The 17,661-nt window shown below is 40.8% G+C and overlaps 1 protein-coding gene across 1 annotated transcript in view; it reads right to left on the reverse strand.

The window, feature by feature from the left end:
* The window catches only part of LOC133284698 (uncharacterized), a 69,183-nt gene that overhangs the window by 25,333 nt on the left and 26,189 nt on the right, over window positions 1–17,661 (reverse strand). Inside the window, exons 5-6 of the mRNA XM_061481775.1 lie at window positions 7,944–8,003; window positions 7,398–7,548 (exon numbers count right to left, since the gene is read on the reverse strand). Of these exons, the coding sequence (XP_061337759.1) occupies window positions 7,398–7,548; window positions 7,944–8,003 (211 nt within the window). The remainder of the gene's footprint in view (window positions 1–7,397; window positions 7,549–7,943; window positions 8,004–17,661) is intronic.

Genomic DNA, 17,661 nt, shown 5'->3' on the forward strand with positions numbered 1-17,661 from the left:
AACACCTTTATCCTAAACTAGTTAGGGTCGGTAGCAAACAAACCCAAATGAAAAGTACAAAATTATTGAGAAAAAAAGATAACAAATATAATATAAATATAAATAGAAAAATAAATTAAAATAAAATGAAAATAAAGATACATAATAGGGCAAAAAAAATAAGAAAGTAAAAATAAAAAAAGTTAAATTAAATAAAGAAAAAAGAGAATAAATAAATAAATAAGGGAAGCTGAGAGAAAGGACAAAATAAAAGAAAAAAAGGACAAAATAAAAGTGGAGGTGGTGATCGATTTCGGTGACTATCATCGAAAGAAATGACCAATAAGAGGCGAATGGAATCTTTGTTTTCATTGTGACACCCCTTACTCTACCAATCACATGCAAGAACCCTAACTTTCATGTAATGTCAATGGGGGTGGGAGATGCTGACGAGCTTTTGGACGAAGAGGCCATGGCACATGAGTTGGAAGGGGAGAAGTTATCCATGAGATTGAGCATACACATCGTGGTACGGAAGACGTTGTTAACAATACCTTTATCCTAAACTAGTTAGGGTCGGTAGCAAATAAACCCAAATGAAAAGCACAAAAGTATTGAGAAAAAAAGATAACAAATATAATATAAATATAAATAGAAAAATAAATTAAAATAAAATGAAAATAAAGATACATAATAGGGCAAAAAAAGAATAAGAAAGTAAAAATAAAAAAAGGTAAATTAAATAAAGAAAAAAGAGAATAAATAAATAAATAAGAGAAGTTGAGAGAAAGGACAAAATAAAAGAAAAAAAAGGACAAAATAAAACGGGAGGCAAAGAAAGGGAGATAAAGGGAAAAAGGATTAAAAAGGCACCACCTGGAACATAAACATGGGAGGAGGGTGGTGTGCTCATCGATTCAAGGGCTTCTCACAATTTTGTGTGATGCTCAAGTTGCAAACGAGCTTGAGTTGGTGGTGGATGGGTTAAGAACTGTGGTAGAGGTGGAAGATGGCTACAAGGTAAGGAATCAAGGGGCATGCCATGATTTGGAGATATTGTTTCCTGGATTAGTGGTGGTCCAAGATTTCTTCCTTTTCAATTTAGCGAGGGTGGATGCCATCATGGGCTTCGATTGGTTGGCAGATCTAGGTGAACTGAAAGCTAATAACAAGGACTTGAGCCTCAGCATACCAAAAAAGGGAGGGATGGGTGAACTTAAAGAGGATCCTAGGTTGACCGGTAGTGCAGTTTCTTACAAGAAGGTGGGCAAAACATGGATAAAAAGGGGTAAAAAATATTATGTAGAATTAGGGATGGTGAATGTTATTGAGGACGTATACTAAGGATGGTCACCAAAGATTTCCCAAGTTTTGCAGAGCTTTCATGATGTTTTCCAACCACCAATGGGGTTGCCTCCTTAAAGACCATGTGACCACAAAATAATCTTGAAGGAAGGGGCTAACATACCTAATACCAGGCCTTATAGGTATCCCCATTACCAGAAAAAGGAGATAGAAAAATTTGTAAGGGAGATTTGGTTTCAAGCATGATCAGAGCTGGTCCGTTTCAAGCCTATTGATTCTACTGAAAAAGGATGGAAGCTAGCTATTCTGCATAGATTACACGGCTCTTAACCAGGTAACTATCTTAGTCAATTTTCCTATTCCAGTAATAGATGAAATGTTAGATGACCAGAATGGGGCTGTAGTATTTTGCAAGCTGGACTTTAAGTCTAACTATCATCAAATTACGATATGTGAAGAGGATATGGCTAAGACAGTATTTCATGCTAATGAGGGGCACTATGAGTACTTAGTTATGCCCTTTGGGCTAAAAAAATGCCCTTTTTACATTTCAATCGTTAATCAATGAAATTTTCAGACCATTTTTGAGGAATTTAGCATTGGTATTCTTCGATGATGTCCTAGTTTATACCAAGGATATCAAATTACTTGTCCATCACCTCACTTTAGTATTGGACAACAAAGCACCGACACATAAATTTTTTTTAAAAATGCGTGTCGGATCCGATACGCGTTCCCAACATACGGTCAACTTTTTTTGACATGCAGTCAATGATCCAACACGCATCTGACACTTTTTTTTTTTGTCTAAATTTTATTTTATTAACTAAACATGAAAAAACAATTTACAAATCAATTTTTTCTGTTATGGAATTTGACATGAAAATTTAATAAGGTATAAAAAATTATATTTGCTTTATATTTATGTTATAAAATTTGAATATTTGATTGGTTAAATGACTTATTATGGACTATTATATGTATTAAATATTAATTATATTATATATATTAAAAATATTATTTAATATCATAACGTGTCTGTTAGAAATAATAATAGTTTTATTATTATTAGTTTATTATTCTAGAAGGTTATTTGGGATTAGCCCATTAGGTCATTTAACCTCTTTAAATAGAAGACTCTTGTACAGCATTATTCACAACACAATACGATACAATACAATACATTCATCCTTTTTAAGTTGGTACCAGAGCTTGTGTTCTGGGAATCCTACTTCCGCATATCGTGCCGTGCATCATACCGGCAACCATCCTTTCACACCTAACCCTTATTTAGTCACAAATTTTTTGTCCTCAACCTCGTATCATCAGGAAAAAGATCGTCAGCCTCCGTTCATCGCCGGAAACCGCCACAAAACCACCGTCCGCCACTGTTCACCGCCGTCAGACTACTTTTCCGGCGACTTTTCCGACCAACCACCATGCGATCAAGAGCAGCTCAGGGAGGCGACCCTGTCTGTCCAAGCCGCGTGTTGATCGGAGCATCCACGCGCCGCCACGCGCCGGTGGAAGTCTCCGGCGGCCGAACCACTGTTCCGGCGCGTGAGCCACCGTCCGGCCACCGTTCCAGGCCGGACCACCACCATCTTGCTCGCCTTCTCACCCTCTTTCCAGATCTGGTCTCCGTTTGTTGTGGGTCCCATCCGTTTGAAAGATATCAGTGAAAAACCCGTTGTTTGGACACTTTTGTGCAACGTTTTTGAGCGATTTCTTGCTTTCTTGTAGTTCTTTGATATTTTCTGGTCATCTCCTTTTATTTTGTGATGGAGGGCTCAAATAATGCGTCCAAAAACACGACTGGCATCATCTCCGGTACTACCCCATCTCCATTCTTTTCTCGGGCCAGTGATTCCAATTGGAACAATGGACGCGGTCGCAGACGTGGCCGCAGACAGAGGCCTCGTTGCAATTATTGCCAGAGTCTTGGGCATTTTGAAGAACGCTGCTATAGGAAGTACCCTCATTTGAATCCATCGACTGCCAACTTTGCTCAAACTGATGCTACGCCACCTTCAACTGGATTATAACTCTTTCAAGTGCCGACTATGAGGCACTTCTCAAGAAGGTTTCTTCTCAGCATCCTACTCAAGACACTGGTAATCATATTGCTTGTTTTTATCAATCATCTCTTGGACCCTGGATAATAGACTCAGGTGCTACTCATCATCTTTGCGGTAATAAAGATCTCTTCACTTCACTTCACTTTCTTATTCTAATATCTTTTGTCAGTCATGTCAGCAAGGAAAGCACATACGCTCCTCCTTCGCTAATCGAGTCAATAAACGAGCTAATGCTCCTTTCTCCATTATTCATTCAGATATTTGGGGTCCTAGTCGTACTGTGTCTGTTTTAGGTTTTCGGTATTTTGTTACCTTTATTGATGATTTTTCTCGTTTTACTTGGATCTATTTAATGAAAAATCGTTCTTAGTTGTTTTCTATTTATCAAAAAATTTCTGCTGAAATTCTTACTCAATTTGGTGCCTCTATTCGTATTTTACGTAGTGATAATGCTAAGGAATATGTTTCTGTGGATTTTTCTAATTTCTTAGCCAAACAGGGTACTTTACACCAAACTACTTGTCCTCACACTCCACAACAAAATGGAGTAGCTGAACGTAAGAATAGACACCTCATTGAGACTGCACGGACTCTCCTTATTCACATGCATGTTCCTCTTCACTTCTGGGCCGATGCAGTCCTTGCCTCTTCTTTTCTCATCAACCGTATGCCTTCGTCTGTGCTAAATAATGACATTTCTTATCACTTATTGCTTCCAAATGCTCCTCTCTATCCTCTATCCCTACATGTCTTTAGTTGTACCTGTTTTGTTCATGATCTCACCCCTGGTAAGGACAAGTTAACATCCAAAGCTTTTAAATGTATTTTTCTTGGTTATTCTCGTCTACAAAAGGGTTATCGTTGTTATTCTCCAGATCTTAAGCGTTACTTAGTTTCCGCTGATGTCACTTTTCTTGATCAACAACCCTTTCATTCTATCTCATCTCAGTTGTCACAGGTTGATCATGTTCTTCCTGTCCCTTTTCTTAACTTGTCTTTGCCAGCTGCAGGTACTTCTGTTCCAGATAAGCAACCTCCTGCTTCAATACCTGTTGACCGTCCACTTCTCACTTATCAGCGACGTAAAATTGTGCCTCCTGTCGACTCGACTCCTGCTGACTCATTGCCCCCTGCAGTTGATTCTTCCCCTCCGGATCCTTCACCAGAGGCTCTTCCTATTGCTCAAAGAAAAGGTACTCGTACTACTCGTAACCCTTATCCTCTTTATACCTTTTTGAGCTATGACCGTCTTTCTTCTCCTCATTTCACCTTTGTCTCTAGTCTTTCTTCTATTTCTATTCCTAAAACCACGGGTGAAGCACTTTCCCATCCAGGGTGGCGCCAAGCGATGCTTGATGAGATGACTGCCCTTCATTCCAATGGCACTTGGGACCTTGTTTCTGCTCCTCCAGAGAAGTCTATAGTTGGTTGTCGCTAGGTGTTTACTGTGAAAGTCGGACCGGATGGTCATGTTGATCAACTTAAGGCACGCCTAGTTGCCAAGGATTTTACTCAAATCTATGGCCTTGATTATGGCGATACATTCTCTCCGGTCGCTAAGATGGCGTCAGTCCGCCTATTTCTTGCCCTTGCTGCTATTCGTCATTGGCCACTCCTTCAACTTGACATCAAAAATGCATTTCTTCATGGTGATTTGCAAGAGGAAGTTTACATGGAGCAACCACCTGGTTTTGTTGCTCAGGGGGAGTCTGGAAAAGTATGTCGTCTTCGAAAATCCTTATATGATCTCAAGCAGTCTCCTCGCGCATGGTTCAGTCGCTTCAGCTCTGCCGTTCAGGCGTTTGGCTTAATCCGCAGTAAAGTTGATCATTCTGTATTTTATAGGATTACATCTCCTGACAAGTGCATCTATTTGTTAGTCTATGTTGACGACATCATTCTCACCGGAAGTGATCAAGACGGATTCGTCAGTTAAAACAACATTTATCTGCGTTACTTCTTGGGAATTGAGATGGCGCAATCTAGACAGGGAATCTCTATTTGTCAAAGGAAGTATGCCTTGGATATCCTCGAAGAAACTGGCATGCAGGGGAGTAAACCAGTTGATACACCCATGGATCCAAATGTCAAGTTATTGCCCGGACAGGGGGAGCCGTTATCTGATCCTGGACGTTATCGGAGGCTAATTGGGAAGCTCAATTATCTTACTGTGACTAGGCCAGATATTTCTTTCGCTGTTAGTACGACTAGTCAGTTCCTTGATTCCCCTTGTGATTCACATTGCGATGCAGCTGTGAGGATTCTCCGATACATCAAAGGAGCACCAGGAAAAGGTTTGTTGTATTCAGATCAGGGAAATACAGAAATTTGTGGTTATTCAGATGCTGATTGGGCAGGATCACCCTCGGACAGGCGCTCTACCTCCGGCTATTGTGTCTTCTTTGGAGGAAACTTAATCTCGTGGAAGAGCAAGAAACAACCTGTAGTTGCTTGGTCTAGTGCAGAAGCTGAGTATCGTGCAATGGCAAATACTACCTGTGAGTTAATCTGGTTAAAGCAGTTGATTCAAGAGCTTCATCTTTCTGAACAGAAACAACCCATGACACTCATCTGCGATAATCAAGTTGCGCTACATATATCCTCTAATCCTGTCTTTCATGAGAGGACCAAACATATAGAGATTGATTGTCACTTCATTCGAGAAAAGATTCAATCAGGAGAAATCAAAACTGCTTTCGTCAACTCCTCTGATCAACTTGCGGATGTCTTCACTAAAGCTCTTAGAGGTCCTCGGGTTCAACACATTTGTAACAAGCATGGTGCCCACAATATATACGCACCAGCTTGAGGGGGAGTGTTAGAATATATTAAATACATTAGCTGTGACTAGGGCTGTGATTAGGCTGATTAGATATGATTAGGGTCTGTAATTATTTTGATTATATTAGGTCTGATTGTATTAGGTCTGGGCCTTTCATATAAGCCCACTAGAGTCCCTATATATTGTAACCCTCTGAATTAGATCAATACACTACATATTCTTTTATAATTAAGTGTTTCAAAGCGATGCCTTTGATTTCTTGGAAATGTAAGAATCAAGATCGTGTTTCTAAATTTTCTACTACATAGCTTAATATGATGCAATGTCCTCTGCTTGTTCCGAAATTGTGTGGTTAGCAGTTTGGAGGAACTTGGCTTTTTACAATCTGAATCTATCCCTCTTTATGAGGATAATACTAGTGCTATTCAAATGGCGACAAATCATGTGTTTCATTAACATACCAAGTATATAGAGGTGGATTGTCCATATATCAGGGAAGCCTAGTCGATTCATCTCTCTTTCTTACATTTCCACGGCTCTTCAGGTTGCTGATATCTCCATTAAGGCTATGACTAGACAGCGGCATCAGCTCTTGATGACAAATTGTTGCTGGTTGAACCCTCAACATCTTTGAGCGGAGATGTCAACAGCATCTTGGCTGTCACTTATTATTTAGTCACGTGTGTATTATTAATCAAACGTCTTTTAACTGTTTACAGCTGTAATATTTTATAACTATGTGTAGATCCTAAGTTTAGCAATTGATTTCTTTTTCAGTGATTCTGCTGTAATATCTGTAACATCTCGTACAACCTCTTCCTTGTAAAGTTGCTGACTTACTATACAACGAGAATGGCAACAAAGGGCAAACCAGTTTTTCACAAAAGCTTTCCTGATAATCTGACATGGTTCTCTTGATGATCTAAGAGCAAAGATTTTAAAGTTAGCATAATTATGTGAGATACATTTCCATGGACTAAAATGAGAAGTTCGTTTTGCTGTGTTGGCATCCCACCTACTTTTATCTATGCGCCTTACTAGGAAAACCTAATTGCAAAGGGAATGGATTCTATAACAAAATGATAGGATATACTAGGTAGAGTAGAGTTATATGTTTTATCTTGAGCAATCAAAGTATAATCCAAATAAAAAAAAAATAGAGATAACGAAAACTGAGGTACAAACATTCAGGAGCATAACATTGGTGGGTTTGATAAATGGAATAAATCTGAACAAACAAACTATAATCTTACAATGGCTGATCAGATGCCTTAGCTCCAGCCCTTATAAGGCAGTAACTTGTTCCGCCAATTATTGATGAAAAGAGGCCCAATAAAATTGCAAATACATGATTACTTGTCTTAGCATATGCACTGCTTGCTTCATCAGCTTTGACTGAATGTCCTGGAAATTCCAAATTCTGAAATCAGGAAGCGTAGTTAAAGTATACCTATTATTCTTCCAGAACCAGGATGATGCAGGTTATATTCCTCGCATCAATCAGAAACAAGCAAAAATATAAAATTGTACACGAGATCAAGCCCAGGTGGCCTCTGTGCATGAGACCTCCTGTAACCAACAGGTCAAAGGCCTGTTGGCATTTAATTTTCCCCTTTTCTGGGAACGGCAGGAGGAATAAAAAGTTAGGAACAGTTTGACCAATAAATTCAAACTTTATAAGCCACTCATTCTTAATTCCTAATCAAGTAACTCTACTATAACTTAAAGGGAACAAGCATACCAGTAAATTTAAACAAATGATAATGCATTCAAAAGAATATGAATGGAAGCAACTATACCTTGCGTAGCAAGCATTTCTCGCAAGAAGAAGAGCACGCCAAAGAAACTGCAAGCAAGACCTGAAAATTAGGCAGCATTAGATTAATTAATCAGAAGGCTGCAATTGATAATAAAGACATACTTTTATCATTATTAATTTATTTCTTCTTGTATGTGTAATGTGAAATTTAGGGTTTATAATTTATGAACTATGATTTAATTATCAAGAATTTTCAGTTAAGTAGTTTATAATTTGGAGCTTAAAATTTCATAATACTAGTTGGTTTAGGATTTTATTTGCAAATGCAGATTAGGATTGCTCACATTTTTTATTTCGGCTTCTGTGTCCAAGTAGAATGAGGTTAATAGAACCCTGTAAAGAACCAATTCAACCCAAAAGCTTAAGCTGTCAGGTGAGGCTACATTAATGGTTTTATATATCTCAACATGCCCCCTCACACGAGAGCCCACTGACTTGAAGGATGGACAACGCACAGGCCCACCTACCTGTGCGAAGAAAGAAATTCCACTAGAAAGAAAGTGGGGGCGGTGAGGATCGAACCCGGGACACAAGGCTCTGATACCATGTAAAGAACCAATTCAACCCAAAAGCTTAAGCTAGTGGGTGAGGGCTTTTTAATGGTTTATACTATTCTCTAACATGTAAAGAACCAATTCAATTTACAAAAAAAAAAAAAAAAAAAAACCAATTCAACCCAAAAGCTTAAGCTAGTGGATGAGGGCTTTTTAATGGTTTATACTATTCTCTAACATGCCCCCTCACACGAGAGCCTACTGGGCTTGAAGGATGGATAATGCACAGGCCCACCTACCTGTGTTAAGAAAATTCCACAAGAGAAAGTGGGGGGCGGTGAGGATCGAACCCGAGAGACGAGGCTCTGATACCATGTAAAGAACCAATTCAACCCAAAAACTTAAGCTGTTGGGTGAGGCTACATTAATGGTTTTATATATCTCAACAAACCCGACCACAATATTAGAAGGAAAAAGGAATATTATTTGTTGAATAACATGGAAAAGAGAGACAATGTTTAAATCCGTGTGTCAATACCACAGCAAAAGCTCTATTACATAGAGCGACTCCAACAATTACATAAGACTAATTTAACAATGCAGGGCTTCTTAACAACGTAATTTCACTGGTTCTAATTCTCCCCCTCAAACTAAAACTAAAACATTAAGTTTGTTACAAATAAACCCTTATAACTGAAAATTTAACCAAATAATATATAGTTGGGCTCCACAAAACATCAAACATCAGCCCTTACAGCTGTCTAAGATGAAGAATTCTGAATTTTGGGAAGTTAGAGCATCGAATTTTGGAAACTTGACAATAGAAAAATGATGAAACAGGTCATGAAAGATGGTACGGCTCTAATACCATGTTGAATAACAATGAAAAGAAAGACAATGTTCAAATTTGTGTGTCAATACCACACCAAAGACTCTATTATATACGACTCTAGCAATTACAGTATAAGACTAATTTAACAATGTGGGACTTCTTATTAACCTATTTTTAATACTTCTAACATTGTTGATAGAATCTGTCTACCTTTCAACCTATATCAATGGGATACAAAATCAGGGATAAAGATATAAGCAACAATGATAACAGAGAATTGTTCTCTCACTCTAGGATATTTGAGAGTCCCTTTCCTTTTCTCGAAACACAACTAAATCATAACTAACTCCCCCAATCCCCTTTCTATTTCAATTACACATCTGTCTCCTCTTATTATCAGCCTTGGGTCCTAATCCTCTACTCTCCCACACATCCCTCCTAACATAGACCCTTTTAATTGGAGGCTTGCTAACAGAGGTTCAGTTGGGTCCCCTATATGTAGTTTAGTATGCCTCTAGGGATTTCAGTTGTCATAGTAATTGTAAAGAATCAATTCAACCTAAAAGCTTAAGCTATTAAGTAAAGGGCTCTTTAATGGTTTATATTATATTCTAACACACCCCTACACAAAAGAGCCCATTGGGTTTGAAAGGTGGAAGATGCATCAGGCCCAGCCTATCTGTGCTAAGAAATTCCACAAAGAAAATGGGTGGCGGCGAGAATCGAACTCAAGACACCGAGGCTCTGATACCATGTAAAGAACCAATTCAACCCAAAAGCTTAAACTATTATGTGAAAGCCTCTTTAATGGTTTATAGTATATTCCAATAGTAATCATCCACAGCAACAGGCTATTTCTAGATAATGTTGTGCTTATTGCTGAGACCAGGGCTGGTTTTAATAGTAAACAAGAATTATAAAGAAGCACGTAGGAGTCTAAAGGTTTTACATTACGTGAGCTATAACAAGATGAAGGAATCAAAAATTCGTGAATACATTAGGACAAGAGGTTCCTAAGAAATTATAGTAGACGATATGAAATGATGAGGATGTAAGAACCCGCACCATTAATTAAGGAATTTAATTAATTAACTATGTTAAATTAGGAAATGATTCCATAATTGACCCTAATAATTATTAAGAAGCTTTAATAATTATGATAAGTGATTAAGAATGATGGAAGTCGCTTTTCGGAAGAAAAGTGCAGATACCGATTCTGCTAGCCGGTAAAAATGCGTACCGAAAAAGTATCCCAGAAGGTTATAATAAGTGCATGATAATTCCTAGAATAATATATAGGACTTGTAAAACGAGTTTCAAGTTAATATAATGAGAACTGGTGCCAGAAACTGATACTAGCTATGAAAAGCGCGTACCGGAAAGGTGCTCCGAAAAATATAATAAAAATATGATAATTCTTGTAAAATTGAGTAGGTTAAGATTCTAAAGTTTGGGATTAAAATGCTAAGCGTAGCAATTAAAGTTAATATTGTGTGTTTAATGAGTAAATGGCTATATATACACCCTTTATGGGCGCAAAACCCTAGGACCAGACTTCTTCTTACGTTAGGGGTTGCTGACCAGTTCTTCTAACACTGTTCCATTGCCTCCTTTCACCATTTTTGAGCTCAAGTTGCCCCCTTTGCTTGGGTTCTTCATCTTTGAGCTTGTATACACTTGAGAGTTATCCTTGTGAGGGTGTATTTTCTGAGTCCTTGCCACGGTGTGAGTCAATTTTGAGGGCTGAGTTTGGAGGTGGAGTGGTGAAAACCTTGGTCTTGGCATTTTGAGCTTCAAAGTGTCACCTTTGTGAAGAAAAGACCCATCTTGGTGTGCATTTTTCGTACACAGTGTTGAGGCAGAATTGGGAGCTGCTGTGTGAGCTCCAAGAGCATCATCTACCTCTGTTTTTGGCTTTTGGTATGATCACCACCTTTGTTCATGAGTTTTCTTGCTAAAAATGGAACCTTGATGCATGTAAAGGCTAAAAGATGATAACTTAGTGTTGGGTAATGTCAAACACACCTAGAAATGCATGTTTAAGTGTTTAAAATCGGTAAAAACCCAACCATGGAAGGATATCTTCACGAGATGCAGAATCTGCATTTTGTCGTGAAATATCCGAATATGTGATCGTGAAATATCCGGATATTGATATCCGGATATGGTATCCGGATATTGGTATCCGAATTTGGGGTTTTTGATATCCGGATATCTGATATCCGGATATTGGACATCCGGATATGTCCCCGAGGAGTATCCGGATATTCTGGGATTTCGAAGAACAGTAGCTGCACTGTGAGGACAGTAGGCTATCGGGGGTTTGTGGACCCTAGATTGATGAAGTTGAACTTCTGTAATTAATGATCTAAGTCATAATCATGTGATTAAGGCTTATGGCTTTGTGGGAAGCCTTAAGACGTAAAACGTTAAAGGAAAACGTAGTCTTTATGTTAATGCTATTGAGCTATGCATGTTGATATGCTTTCTGGTCCTAAAACAGATTGTGATCTGCTGTGTGTTGGACTTTGAGCTTGTGGCATTGGATAGCTAGCTTAGAGGTAAGCTTTTGTGTCCTCGGTTTAGCCATGTTGTGGTTCCACCATGTCCCATGGGGGTATGGTTATATGCATGCTGTGTTACATGCTTTTGATGTTTTGGAAATGTTGTTGAGCTGTTATATGCAATGTGCCTTTATGATATGCATGTGGTGTTCCACCTATACGGTAAGCCTGAGTATGTGGTACATACAATATGGTGAGGTTGTGGGTGAGGTGCAAGCGGTGTTCCTTGTACTACATGTAGGAGACAGACGTATTCCTGCATTTCTCTGGCCAGTAGAATAGTGATAAACACACATGGCATGAATATCTGTTGCACTGCATAGTTTTGAGAACTTATATTGAGTAAATGCTTTTAGAACTTATATTGCACATGTAAGTGCGCTTGGGGTGGAAGATCCTTGAGGACCGCTTGTCTTACTGAGATTTCTGGTTTAGAGATCTCACCCCACGTTTGGGGAATGCTTATTTCAGGTTCAGGTAATGTTGAGACCTCAGGCGGCAGGAGACCGGAGCTGAGTTAGATTTGATGATATTATGTTGTTACGTGGATGCTAGTTATGCATGTTGTTTTATGCTTATAGCTTCAGTTTATGATTTTGTATTATCTTGTTGAGACGCTGTCTATTTGGTGAGCATGGGGATTGTCCATGACACATTGACTGGTTTATGTCTTGCTTTATGTGGAGTTGTAATAATGTATCAGGATGTTGTCCGGATTACATGATGTAATCAGTGTTGTTAAAACGTAGTGTCGAAACGGTCGAAACGTACAATTCTACGTTTTTTGCCTAAAAAACGTGTTAAAACGGTTGCTGAAACGTAAAATGGGTTGAAACGGTTGAAACGGCGAGTCAACTCGGTAAACTCGGTTGACTCGGCGAGTTTACCGAGTTGACTCAGTTTTCAAAAAAAAAAAAAAAAAAAAATTCTGGACCGGACTGAGTGCGTTATGGGTCTTTAAAAAAATAATGACATTTTTTTTGTTTTGAAAAAGGAAAAATAACTCGGTGGTCTTTGGTTCTTCCTTTAATACCCGATTGTATCTTCCTTTGGTCTTTGGATCTTGTCTACTTCTACTCTCCCCTAGTCGCAAGCGGTGGAAGGTGGACGGTGGTCTTCTACTTCTCTTCTTGCAGTTCAGACGGTAATTTTTTTTTTTTCCTATTCTGATCTGTTTCTCTCCTATTTTTTTTTTGGATTGTTTCTTCTTGATATTATGGAACAAAGCCACCACTCACCTTTACTCACCAGATGAAGTAAAAACTGATATTATGGAACCACTCACCACTCTCCTATTTTTTTTGCTTGCGTGCTTTTTTTGGATCGTTTCTTCTCGTTTTTTTTGCTTGCGTGCTTCATTTTCTTGATATGTTGTCTCCCCTTTTTTTATTATATTGTTGAGAAATTTTGTGGAACACGCAGGGTATGGTGACTTTTATTATAGCATATTTTGTGGATCTGTAGATGACTTTTATTTGATAGATTAACAACACTGGGTGGAACACGACTGACCCACGGCTTAATGTTTTCCCAGTTTTTATTTTTAATCAGATTCGGTCTTTAATATTGTTTTTACCTCATTTACAGATTGTTTTTACCTTAGATTAGAGATGTTGATCTCTAGAATAATTTTATTGCCTTAGTATTTTGATTTTAGTATGTATTATGATGACTAAGTTCAAAATTAATTTTTATTTCCTTAGTGTTTGGACTTATGTATTGGTGTGTTTTGGTTATATGTTGGATATTTTATTTTATTTGGTATGTAGTAAACTCTTACGTTTCGTTTACGTTTCACGTTTTTACGTTTTTGCTCACCCCTACCGTTTCGGCGTAGACTCTACGTTCTAACAACACTGGATGTAATGTCGTGATTTAGATACTCACTTTATTTATATATTGAGCTATTTCAGTAGATGTCTTATTGCAATTTACATTCAGGCGATGTTTTTATGAAAATGATTAAGTAATCAACTTGGCTAAGTATAATGACGTCATAAATGAAAAGAAAAAGAATTTTCCGCAATTTTAATTAAGCGTAGCTTAATACGATGTAATGTTACTACTACCGGATATATACGGGGTGTTACATTTTATGGTATCAGAGCAACGGTTCAAGGGAAAAGCCTGTATGTATTGCAATGATTAGGATGCTTTGTTGAGTTCGTTTTGTGTGTTTACTCCGTCGACTGTTATTATAATGATGCATATGTGATCACATTGTGTGGGCCTGATCAACTCATAATTTGTGTAACTTGTGCAGAGTCATGGTAAGAATCGGGAGAACACGCGAGACTTCTGAGGATCAGCCCGATCCTGTCCTAGCTGCATTGGCTGAGATGCAGGCGGCCCGACAAGCCGACTAAGAGGCCATGAGAATGGCAAACCAGGCCATGTTGGACGCCGTCAGAGAGGCGAACAGGAAGGCCACTGAGGACGTGTTGGAGGCCAACCGTCTGGCGAACATGACGATGTTTAGAGTCATGTTGGAGGAGATGAGGATTAGTCCTGCTGTTGGCCATGTTCCTCCGCCACCACCACCACCTCCACCCAGTCTGCAGGACGACAGTCAGAGTCAGATGGGTGACGGCAGTCATCTTACGGGGGCCATGCAGACTGTCCCTGTTTTTGTTGAGGATCGAGATGAGATCGATCGCCGGCTGAATGCTTTCCGTAAGCATAAGCCACCTTCCTTTGATGGATCTTTTGATCCTGTTGCTGCGGCGCGATGGCTTCAGGCGCTGGACAAGGTTTTCAGGGTCATGCAGTGCACGGATCCGCAGAAGCTGATGTTCGCTACGTACATGCTGGAGGGTGATGCCCACGAGTGGTAGACGAACACTTCTCATATCTACCAGATGCAGGGTCATGTGATGACGTGGCCATTGTTCGAGGATTTCTTCTTTGGTCAGTACTTCCCATATGATGCTCAGGAGAGGAAGCAGGGGGAGTTTGACATGTTGGTGCAGGGCTCGTTGTCTGTGGACGAGTACCTGGCCCAGTTCAACCAGCTGGTGAAGTTGGGTCAGTACTTCCCATATGATGCTCAGGAGAGGAAGCAGGGGGAGTTTGACATGTTGGTGCAGGGCTCGTTGTCTGTGGACGAGTACCTGGCCCAGTTCAACCAGCTGGAGAAGTTTGCACACTTCAGGATGGCGAGGCCTACTCCTACATACTTGGCTGCTAAGTTCCGCAGAGGACTTAGTGAGGATATTGCTGGTTATCTTGCTGGTTCTACATCTAAAGACTTTGGGACACTGGTTCAGCAGTGTCGTGATATAAAGGATTTCTACAGCTCGAGTAAGGCCAAGAAGGCCAAGGTTGCTGAGGCGACGAAGGTTGTTGCTGGTAGTTCCACTTCTTGGAGAGACAGGAAGTTTGGGAACAAGGGCAAGGGAAAGCAGTTGGCGGCTCGGCAGGCGCCGAATCAGTTCAAGAGGACTCCTACTCAGGGGAGTACAGCGAGACCTCCTGCTCCCAAGTGCTCGGGATGCGGGAAGACTCATTTTGGGCCGTGTTCTACCGGTCAGTTGATTTGCTTTCAGTGTGGCAAGGAGGGCCATTTCTCCAGAGACTGTCCGTCGGAGACGGCAAGGGCTGCTGCAGTGCAGGCAGTGCCACTTCAGATGTTTCGCCTTCCACCTACTTCGGCACCGGCGGTGCCACCCTCTACAGGGCGTGTGTATACTCTGGATCGTCAGCAGTCGGACCGAGCTCCGAACCTTGTCAGAGGTACTGTTACGATTGGTGCATCACTTGTGGATGTTTTGTTTGACTATGGGGCTACGCATTCTTTTGTTGCTACCCCGATTGCTGTGGGGCTTGAGTTGCCCATGTTTGTGCTTTCTCCACCGTTGCGGGTGACTACCGCCACCGGAGAAAAGTGTGATTCTGCCACTGTACATCGAAATGTCGTGTTTCAGTGGGAAGGTCGTGAGTTCTCTGTAGATCTGATAGGATTGCCGATGGCCAACTTGGAGGTTATTCTGGGCATGGATTGGTTGTCCAGGAACTGTGCATTGATTGACTGTTGTGCCAAGTGTGTGGTGATGTCTCCGGGTGATTCAACACCTAGTTCCTCGCCTTACATTTCTTTGCTGCAGGCTAGGAGAGCCTTGAGAGCTGGGGCGTTTGGTTACGTCATGTTGGGAGGTTTGGTGAGTGGGACACAGGAGGACAACACTGGCATTCCTGTGGTGAGGGAATTCCTCGAGGTGTTTCCTGAGGAGATTCCTGAGTTTCTGCCACAGAGGGAGATAGAGTTCTCCATAGATCTGTTGCATGGTGTGGGGCCTATTTCATTAGCTCCATACCGGATGTCGCCACCGGAGCTGACAGAGCTGAAGAAGCATATTGAGGATCTTTCAGCGAAAGATTTCATTCGACCGAGTGTGTCTCCTTGAGGAGCACCGGTCATCTTTGTGAAGAAGAAGGATGGGACATTGCGATTGTGTACCGACTACAGGCAGCTGAACAAGGTGACAATCAAGAACAAGTATCCCCTCCCGCGTATTCATGATCTGTTGGATCAGCTTCGGGGTGCTTGTGTGTATTCGAAGATTTATCTCCGGTCCAGATACCATCAGATTCGGGTGAAGCCGGAAAATGTCCCTAAGACCGCGTTTCGTTCGGGATACGGTCACTTTGATTATTTGGTGATTCCGTTTGGACTCATCAATGCACCTGCTGTGTTCATGGATTACATGAACCGGATTTTCCAGCCGAACCTAGATCAGTTTGTGATCGTCTTCATTGACGATATTTTGATTTACTCCAAGAAGGAGGAGGAGCATGTAGAGCATCTGAGGACTGTTCTGCAAGTGCTGAAGAAGAAGAAGCTTTATGCGAAGCCTTCGAAGTGTGAGTTGTGGCTCAAGTCAGTGAAGTTTCTTGGGCATGTCATTTCCGCTGAAGGAGTTTCAGTGGATCCGAACAAGATTGAGGCCGTACTGGATTGGGAGAGGACCAAGACAGTGACGGAAGTGAGGAGCTTTCTTGGTTTGGCAGGTTACTATCGGAGGTTCATCAAGGGTTTCTCCACGATGGTTCTCCCTTTGACTCGCTTTACCCGGAAGGAGACTCCATTTGTGTGGACTCACGAGTGTGAGGTTTGTTTCCAGGAGTTGAAGGAGAGACTGACTACTGCTCCTGTGTTGGTCCTTCCTAATCCTGCGCTCAAGATTGAGCTTTACACCGACGCCTCCGGGAAGGGGCTAGGTTGTGTGTTGATGCAATTGGGCAAAGTGATTGCCTATGCTTCGAGGCAGCTGAAGCCTCATGAGGAGAACTACCCTACTCATGACTTAGAGTTGGCTGCTATTGTGTTTGCTTTCAAGATTTGGAGGCATTACCTTTTTGGCTTGAGGTTTGTGGTGTTCAGTGACCACAAGAGTTTGAAGTATCTTTTCGGCCAGAAGGAGTTGAACATGAGGCAGAGAAGATGGATGGAGTTCATAAAGGATTACGACTTTGAGTTGAGGTACCATCCTGGCAAGGCCAATGTGGTAGCTGATGCTTTGAGCCGGAAATCCGGTAGCTCATCCAGTTTGTTACTTGGTAACTTTGATGTGGTTGAGAAGTTTCGGAACTTGGCAGTGACCGCTCCGCGTGAGGGTGTACTTCTCGAGATGGAAGCAGCAGATGTGGTTAATGAGCTGTTAGATAAGATCAAAGAGGCACAAGTTCAGAGAGAGTGTCTGGATTATGTGAAGAATCAGGCCGATGTGTCTTGGAATGAGGATGGACTTCTCTTATTTCAGCAGAGGATCGTGGTTCCTCGAGGTCCGTTAACCGATGAGGTTATGGCAG

Source organism: Gastrolobium bilobum, unplaced genomic scaffold (assembly GCF_033153095.1).
Source record: "Gastrolobium bilobum isolate Gb01-03AN ecotype WA unplaced genomic scaffold, APGP_CSIRO_Gbil_v1 utg6879, whole genome shotgun sequence".
Lineage (NCBI taxonomy): Eukaryota > Viridiplantae > Streptophyta > Magnoliopsida > Fabales > Fabaceae > Gastrolobium > Gastrolobium bilobum.